Here is a 9,100-nt window from a genome sequence, read left to right as displayed (position 1 = left end):
TGAACATAAAATTAATCTATTGTGGAAAGCCTCTCTCCGTCTCCTCTCTTTGCATTGCACCCGAAAATAATGATAATTATTTTAAAAATTTAAAACTAATTATTGTTATGTTTAAAATTATTATTGATACTTTATAAAATTATTATTAGTTTCACAGGCTTTAATAGATCAAATCTATTATTTTCATGTCGAGTCTCTAAAATACATAGAAGTCACTGTCTTTTATGTTTGCAAATAATATATATCTAGTAGGTGTGTTGACTGAACGGGACGGGACTAGGACAGGCTCGCGGTAAACAAGGATGGGACCAGACTTTTGCCCTGTGTCCCGCCCGTCCTCTTACCCCTTCCTTTGAGTTTTGGACTTTCTTTTAGTTTTTTTATTGGGCTTGTCATTTAAGTTTTTTTTTGGGCCTAACAGATTACTGAGCCATTCATGAATATTTTAAAATTTGGGCCTCAGTCAACACTGCTAATTTGTAACATTGGCTGTCATCATTTATGAATTCTGCAGAAAAAAGCGCCTCTGGATGAACTTGCCTTGAAAATAAAAACTATGTTGGCATCTGTCCATTCTCGACAGCGACACAATCAGAACAGACAGCAGACTTGAAGCGGCAAGAGGAATTTGAGCTTGACAGCAGGGAGAGAGAGGCCAGAATGCGACTCGGCCAAGGGCTAAATGGTGATGAGGCGTCGGCCCAAGATTCAGACCACACGGCGATCTCGCCGGGAGAGTGACATGACGTGAGCTGGCGAGAAGTACTGTTGGACAATGACGAGCAGGACGCTGGAGAATTCGCGAGAGGCCGAGAGGGAGATGGCAGAAGTTGAAGGACTGCCGCAAGAAGGAATTTCTGTATGGGTTTCGACGCGACCCGGGGGAGAGAGACCAGAATGCCACTCGCGGGGAGATTAAGGAGGGTTCACAGTGACGAATGACTCAGACAGAGCTGGCCCAAGAAAATGGTAGACCAGCTACGGCGTCTCAGTGGTGGGGAGAGTCACGAGTTGGCAACGAAGGACTGCGGACGGTGACGAGCTAATCTGGAGGCCGGAGAACACGAGAGGCTGAGATCTGGACAGGAATATCTGTTTTTCCCCCGGAGCGTCGAGGCAGGAATATGGCCGAATGGTATTAGAAATTAGGGCATCTGTTTTCTTTGTTAATTTCTATATTTGAAATTTTTTTTAAAATTATATACCCCGGGATAGGATCAAGACAGGACAACCCCATTCCCCATTCGGTCCCAAAAATTTTTTTGTTTCGTCCCGTCTCTTCCCAAAGTAATCAGGACCAGGACGAACCTACCAAGACGGAATAATTTGAACACCCCTAATATCCAGTATCCACGTCTACAAGCCTATAATTGCATTTTATTCAATACATCACCCTATAACGACAACCATAACATAAGTGCACTTTATAGAAGACATTGCTCCTATTATTCATTTGCTAGACAGTAGAATCCAATACTAAGGAGGTTTTTAGATTAGCTTTCAGAAGTGATTTTACAAAGTTTGAATATATGAAAAGAATTTTGTCTCGACTTTTGTGAAAATATATTTTTTTTGGGTCAGTTATTCAACATTAAGCAATCACCATAATAATCAATGGATCATTTTGTAAATATACCCAAAATTATAGTATTATACCATTATTACTCAAGTCTAACGCTGCTCTATTTCACGCAAAGAACACGAGTTTGTAATTCCACTTATTGCTTCATTTTCGACTTTAGTGATCGTCATTGTACATGTATCTTTGGTGATCAGGCGATTTAAAATGAAAGCAGGCATTGATTTTATGCATGCTATCATTTCATTGTACTTGTTGACGTATCTATGTTGGTCCATTTATTATATAGGAAGTGTCAAGATGTTTGATTTGACATTGCTGTTTTGTCCGCCGAATCCTGGAAGAAGATTGTTCTAAAACAAAAGAATCAAGCTTTTCCTTACTCAGAGGTTCTCCATATTACAAACAATTTTGAAACTATAATTAGAGAAGGAGGGTTCGGGAAAGTTTGCCTTGCACTTTAGAAGATCATACACAGGTTGCTGTAAAGTTGCTTTCCCCATCTTCAAGACAAGGATACAAAGAGTTTCATTCAGTGGTTAGAATTGAATAAAAGTCATGTAGTAGTTTTCAAAGTCAACTTTTTTGTGATCAATTAATGGTGAATATATTCAAGTTGGGTTTCAGAAGGATGTTCTTACTTAATAATGATAGAGCTAACTTTTAACTGGCAGGCACAACTCTTAACAGTCATTCATCATAGAAACCTAGTTTTACTTGTTGGGTTTTGTGGTGGAAACAACGTCAAAGCTTTGATTTATAAATACATGGACCTTGGAGACCTCAGCGGATTATCGTCAGGTTTGTCTTATATTATGCGACTAATTCTCATTAATTACTGTATTTGTGGTTGTTGCCTTAAATATAGTAAAATCTGCCATATATACTTTGGCTTTCTTTGATTCACTTCACTCCTTGGATTTTCTAACTCACATTTAAGACCGAATCCTCATGTACATATCTTGGCTAGCTCGTGGGGCACATTTCTTGATCAACGACTTGATGTTTGCAGATAAAAACCAAAATATTTTAAAATGGAGGGAGAGACTTCAAGTTGCTGTTGATGCAGCAAAAGGTTAGAGGATCGGTGATCTTTTTTCCCCCTCTCTCTAACAATCACTTTTTACGGCTTCCCTTGTATGATATGATGTGATTACGAGATTGGAATATCTTCATAATGGTTGTAAGACTCCCATAATTTATGGAGTTGTAGCCACCCAACATTTTATTAAACAATTTCATGGTTGCCAAAATTGCTGACTTTGGATTGTCTAGAGCATTCATAAATGAAAGAGATTCTCATCTATCAACTCAGCCAGCTGGTATGTCAGATTATATTGATCCTGAGTAAGTGGTTGCATTTCATTTATGAAGAAATATTCATTAAATTATATTGCCTTGGTCCTTAATATAAGAGCTAAACAATTAATTTGAAAATAATAAAATTAATTAAGTTGGTTATTTAAATTAGTTATTTGTAACAAATGTATGTTGACTTTCTTTGATCATATGTTTGTGAACTACCCTTTCGTGGGAGCTGTTTAGTATGTACAATCAATAGAGACAATTTTTGGGCTGGCAGGAATTATAAATTTGGAAAACAAAATGGATTAATGTCTTATATTTATGAGAATCAAATTCAACTCCAACTAGCCCTGATATTAAGGTTTTGAGCTAGTATTATTTCTTGTTGTTCTGAAATTTGATCCACAGAGTCGCAAATTGATGGAAATTTTTTTTTAACATAAGTATATTATCACTGAAAGAACCAAACAATTATATTACTGTACAGTGACTGATTATATCCCATTACATTATTGCAGATTTCAGAAGTCTGGAATCATAAATAAAAAATGTGATATCTGTAGCTTTGGGATGATTCTTCTTCAACTAATCACTGGTCGTCCTCCAATAAGAAGAGAAATTGGAAGTATTTGTTATATTATTGATTGGGTTCGTTCTAAAGTTGAATGTGGCGACATTCATGGCATTGTTGATCCAAGGTTGGAAGGTGAATTCCATGTTGCTACTGCATGGAAAATTGGTGAGATAGCAATGTCATGCGTTATACCAAAGACCAAACAAACGCCGGACACAGTTTTCGTGTGACAAGAACTAAATGATTGTTTATATTCGGAGATGGATCATGCCAAATCAAATATTATGTCAAGCTATCCAAGCAATCACATTGAACAGTTTGATTCAATGACCAAGCTCTCAGGCAGGTAGATGCTAATTTACAGTGGTTTATATATTGTGCTAAAGTCCATTTCATCAGACTTGAGGGTCAAGGCCCATCTTTTTTTCTTTGTTTGGGTGTGAAGATCTGAAGATGGATCTTGTTTATGCAATGCTGAAAACTTGTGATCACCACGTTAGATGGTTTTCCATTGGGTGTATGCTAGTTCTAAAAAAGGGAAAAATTTTGAATGCTACTGTGGTATGTAATGAACTCAATCTATTTGTTTATCTTTTTATTCCTAAGCAGACATCTTTCTTCATGCGATGTATGGGTATAAAATGCATGAATATATTTTGGGTACAGCTCCAGCTATTTTTGCTTACTTTCAGTTCCTAAAGTCTTCGTTCAAAATTTTTTTTATTGTTTAACTGGATTCTTGCAGCAGCTTGAACAACTCTTAGACTAATTTAATCCCCTCACGATTTATTCTAATCTTGAGTATCTCTAAGGATACAAACGAGATAAGATCCTTAGTGATCGGAATAATTGTGAAACCTAAAAAATGTATGTGTGCAATATAATGAGGCTCATGTTGGTAATTGGAAACCCTTAAACGTGAATGATTCTTCTATTTATAGTTTTTCCGAGCAACTAGTGGTTAGATATAAGGTTTAGATATTATATCTATTATCCAAATTAGCCGTTGGGTGAAGCATTAAATGTAGTTGTCAGATACAGTAACACAACAGTCAGGAATATCTGAGTATGTAACCACAACAGTCATGAGTATCTTTGAGTAAAAGATACTCTTAGATAAGCATAATGTGCATATATGCTCTTGAATATAGTTTAATCACTAGTAAGCGAATAGCTAATTTTTTCTAGGAACGAAGGTAAAGGAATATGTATGATATAGTCAACGTCTACTGAGTTGTACAGAAACACAATTTTAAGCAAAGGATTAGACTCATACAAATAGAAGAATAACATTTCGACCGAGACAAAACATTTCAAAACAAACAACACAAGTAACGTTTAACATATTAGAAATGTAAACAGGTATCTATCTATCTAGCAGACGGAGCACTAAAGTTTGAATCTAATTGCAAATTAGCACTCATATCCAAGGAACGTTTGAATTGCTGTTTTGATTGGTCCCTTCCATTCTTATCTCCATTGCCAAACATTCCCTTAGATCAACTACGACTTGGCTTATATCAGGCCTCTGAATTGCGAGTGGTGCGGTACATGACTTGGCTATCTCAAGAAATTTCCAAGCAGATAACCTTGGATCAACAATGGACTGGATATCCTTGCTTCCAAGCTTAGGGGTGACCCATTCAAGCAGAAGAATGAAGGTATTGTTTGGTTGTCTTTTTGCTGCTGGTTTTCCAGTCACCAGTTCCAGCAGAATTATTCCAAAACTGTAAACATCACTCCCTTTTGTAAAGTTTCCAGAATTTTGAAATGTGTTGTTATTACAAGGCAAAGTTAAAACAAAAAAATTTAGATAGATCTCAAAATATATCTCTCCATTTAATATTTATGTATTCAATCATATCCATCTAAATTAAGTTTGAAAAATTCAAAACGAATTTCAATAAGAATTTTCTTAGAGTTCTTTAATTTCTAAATAAAACTTCAACTTGTAATCATCGTCTATATATAATTCATACTCTAAAAAAACAGAAAATTGATGTATTAAAATCTGATTAATTAATTGTACTTCTATTTAAATTAGTGTTCATTTACAGTTCCCCTTGTAATCGATTGATTTTATGAACTGCAATCTTAAACTAATTTTATGAGTTTTCTTAGTTGACGAGAAATAAACAAAACAATATTGCAATAGATGGAGTCAATTATATGGATTACACTATGCCAATGTGCTGATGAGAAAATTTGTATTCCATAAATAAGAATACTCACTGAGGATCAAGGTAACCAAGTGTTCCGGCAGGACAAGTGGAGACATGACTATCAATATCATTTGCAGAAGCTCTAGAAAATCCAAAGTCAGCGATTTTAGCCTCCATATTCTTGTCTAGCAAAATGTTGGAGGCCTTAAGGTCTCTATGTACAATTGCAGGCTTACAACCATTATGCAAATAATCCAATCCTGCAACTCAATTCGTTATATTTATCACCAAGGTAATTGTCAGAGAAAGAATGAACCCAAATTCCCTTTTGAATATTAATAATCTCAACTTGTAAAGAATGACATAATTTGTAATCATTGTTTTAAGTCATTTGAAAAAGAAATTGTTACTAAATGTAATTTATTTGTTTTTATATACAATTAACTAAAATATCATATATGATTTGTTTCTTACCATATGCTGCATCCAATGCAATTTGAAGCCTATCTTTCCGTTTCAATTGACCTCCTTTCTTACCTGTAGAATCAGTATGATTATATTTCTTTTATCTATGCCTTTAAAAGTTGTTCAATGCATTTATGGACTCTTATTTTATTAAGAATGAGTAAATATATGTTAAAATATTAAAAAGTACCAAGTTATCGTATTTTATTATAATAGATTAATAAATATATTATCTTGCGCAATCCTTGAAATTTAAGAAATAAATTACATTTACTACCCTTGTAATAAATTTTATTATAGACGTTTTAGTTCTAACATATTGGTTAGACTGCTATGATATGCTAGATATTGACATGCAAGAAATCAAGCCCTAGCTAGAAAGCAAAATTTTATACTTGATAAATGATGGTGCAGATTCCCATTAGCCATATATTCATATATTAATGCTTTGACGCCACTTTCTTCACAATATCCAATCAGAGAAACTAAATGTCTATGATGAGTAGCCATCAAAAGCTCTACCTGCAATTCAAATATTACTTTATCATTTATGTGATAAATAAGGAACTAATGTAGAGCAAATTATGTTTATGATTAAATATCTGACAAAATAAGGCAATGAAATAAGACTAATAGATTTGGATATTTCACCTCTGATCAAAATTCTCTTTGACCTTAAACTGATGAATGAGAAAGTAACTTCACTGCAACTTGAGTGCAATTCTTAAGGGTGCCTAAATAGACTTTTCCAAATCCACTTTGTCCAATCAAGTTTTGCAAGTTATCAGTGATCTCAAGGACATTGGAGTAAGAAAAAGCACGATTTCTTAGTTCTGATGATCCTCTCTTTCTAGAAACTGCAAATATTAATAAAAATAATCAGAACTTCCAGTTCAGAGATTATAAATACTACCTCTAGTTATTAATATAAGACCTAATTAACTAATCTGGAGAAATTATAAAAGTTAAATAAATGACTTAATGATAACATATATTATATGATCTCTTTAAAAATACTTATGAGCATCACTAGATTATATATTGGTTTATAAGTCAAGTAAATAAGTTTAAAGAAGCAAAATAAATATAAATACTTTAAAGTAATTTATTCACTTTCTCTAATATCTCTAAATTAGTCAACTGGGTCTTATATTGAGGACTGGAAGTAGTAATTTTTTATGCATAAGAAGCAATTTATATTAGCATATGATAATACAAACTAGTAGTATTTTGTGCGTACCTTTGAGTTTTTTCATTTTTAAGATCCAAATTCCTAGAGAAATCAAGCCTATAACCATCAAAGCTGAAACGGACGCTACAAGTGGAATAAGGAACTTGTGCTTTTTGCATGGATCCCTCAAACAAAGACTAGGGTTATCATCTAAACTGAAAGATAAGTCAGATATGGGGATATAATTAGAATCACATATTAAATTTGGCTCAGTAACTTTATTGAGTTTTATCTAATAATAATAATAATAATTTTTTTCCCATCAATAGCCTCAAGAATAGGAAGAGCCAATGAAAAATATACAGCAATCTCATCACATTGAAATAATATTGGGAAAAGGACATTAAAAAAGTTGGAAATTGCAATATTCCAATTCAGGCACCTAAGAGGTCATAATCCTAGAGAAGGAAGTGGTGTCTAATATGATATTTTGCAAATATAATTAAACAACTAAAATATCCTTGTATCAGATTTTTTGAAAAAAGAAAAGCTGTCAAATTTGTCATTGGTAGTACATTTCTTGTCATTGTTTATTCAACACTTGTCATTACTAGTTCACAATTTATTAGTGAATAAAGTATATTTCTTGTCATTAATTTGTTGTTTAAACCAGTTCATAACTTGTTAATAAACTTTTTGATATAAGGTATTTTTGTCATTTTACTAGATTTGCAAAATACCAGTCACATATCATTTTCTCATGTGGGATCTTGACTTCTTGGGTGCGTGAATTGGAATATTGCATTTTTAACTTCTTTTTATGTCATTTTTCCAATAATATTTGTAAAATGATTTTAGTTTATTCAAGGAGAAAAAAAAAGGTGCGTAGTCATACGTGAGCAACTAGGACAGACTAAGGTGACAAACCTCACTTGCAAATGTGAATTTTCTTTAAGAGCCTTGGGAACTGAACCCGTAAGCTTGTTGCCACTCAAATCACTGCAGAAGCATTGTGAAATACATTCATCATGTGGTCTTCAAGCTATTAAGGTATATCGGGTATTAAAAAAATAATATAAATGCATTTTGTAAAACTTACAGGATTGTCAACTTGGGCAATTTAGCAAGAAATTTCGGTATCGATCCTGACAAGTCATTGCTTGATAAATCCCTGAAACAAAGCAATATTTTACATGACAAAATTCTTATACTTAAGATTTTGTCCTAATTAAATTATTAATTACTATACTTACAAGGACACTAACTCTGTAAGTTGTGAAAATGAAGCAGGTATTTGTCCTCTTAGCTCTCTGGCGCTCAAGTTTCTCTTTTTGATAATGATTAATAGATACAAAGGCGGGAGATGGTGAAGTTTTGAGAGTAGTAGTATATACAGTTTAAATCATTGATGCATTTGAATAATTAACATCAAATTAACCCAAGTAATGTAAAACATGCCAATATTTTGGAATGAGTGGAAATATACTTACAGTGAGATAATCCTTGCGATAGAGTCATTCGTATCATATCTGCAGCCAAGTCTCTGCCATGCCATTTTCTCCGGAACACATGGGTCACCTTGCCATTCCGCTTTGTAGATTTGGTATGTTTTTTTAATGTCTCGAATGGCATCCGCTATTGATAGCAATAATAAATAGGTTATCAGAAGTCAAAACCACACGCACACTCACACACAGAAGATGATATAGAACAATAGGAAACGGCCGGTTGAGGAATACAGAGAAGCATATATATACCATCTGTTTGGTAAGTTGGAGATGTTAGGGGTGATATGATTTATAAGTTTCGATGGCATTAAGGATTGGAGGAGCATCAGATTCTGA

General features: G+C 33.8%; 1 protein-coding gene and 1 pseudogene across 1 annotated transcript; one reads left to right on the top strand and one right to left on the bottom strand.

Annotated features, from left to right (window-relative positions):
• The first annotated feature begins 775 nt into the window (after positions 1-775).
• On the top strand, positions 776-3,688 carry LOC114713629 (probable LRR receptor-like serine/threonine-protein kinase At1g51880). The gene is made up of 3 exons (XM_028898301.1): positions 776-859; positions 2,793-2,926; positions 3,403-3,688. The coding sequence occupies exons 1-3, from the start codon at positions 776-778 to the stop codon at positions 3,686-3,688; spliced, it is 504 nt and encodes a 167-aa protein (XP_028754134.1).
• A 1,190-nt stretch (positions 3,689-4,878) lies between these two features.
• LOC114713628 (probable LRR receptor-like serine/threonine-protein kinase MEE39) lies at positions 4,879-8,811 on the bottom strand (annotated as a pseudogene).
• Between the last annotated feature and the right edge of the window lie 289 nt (positions 8,812-9,100).

This window comes from Neltuma alba, unplaced genomic scaffold (genome assembly GCF_004799145.2).
Source record: "Neltuma alba isolate B1F8T4 unplaced genomic scaffold, ASM479914v2 tig00011441_pilon, whole genome shotgun sequence".
NCBI classification, from domain to species: domain Eukaryota; kingdom Viridiplantae; phylum Streptophyta; class Magnoliopsida; order Fabales; family Fabaceae; genus Neltuma; species Neltuma alba.
This window is presented reverse-complemented; position numbering and strand designations above follow the sequence as displayed.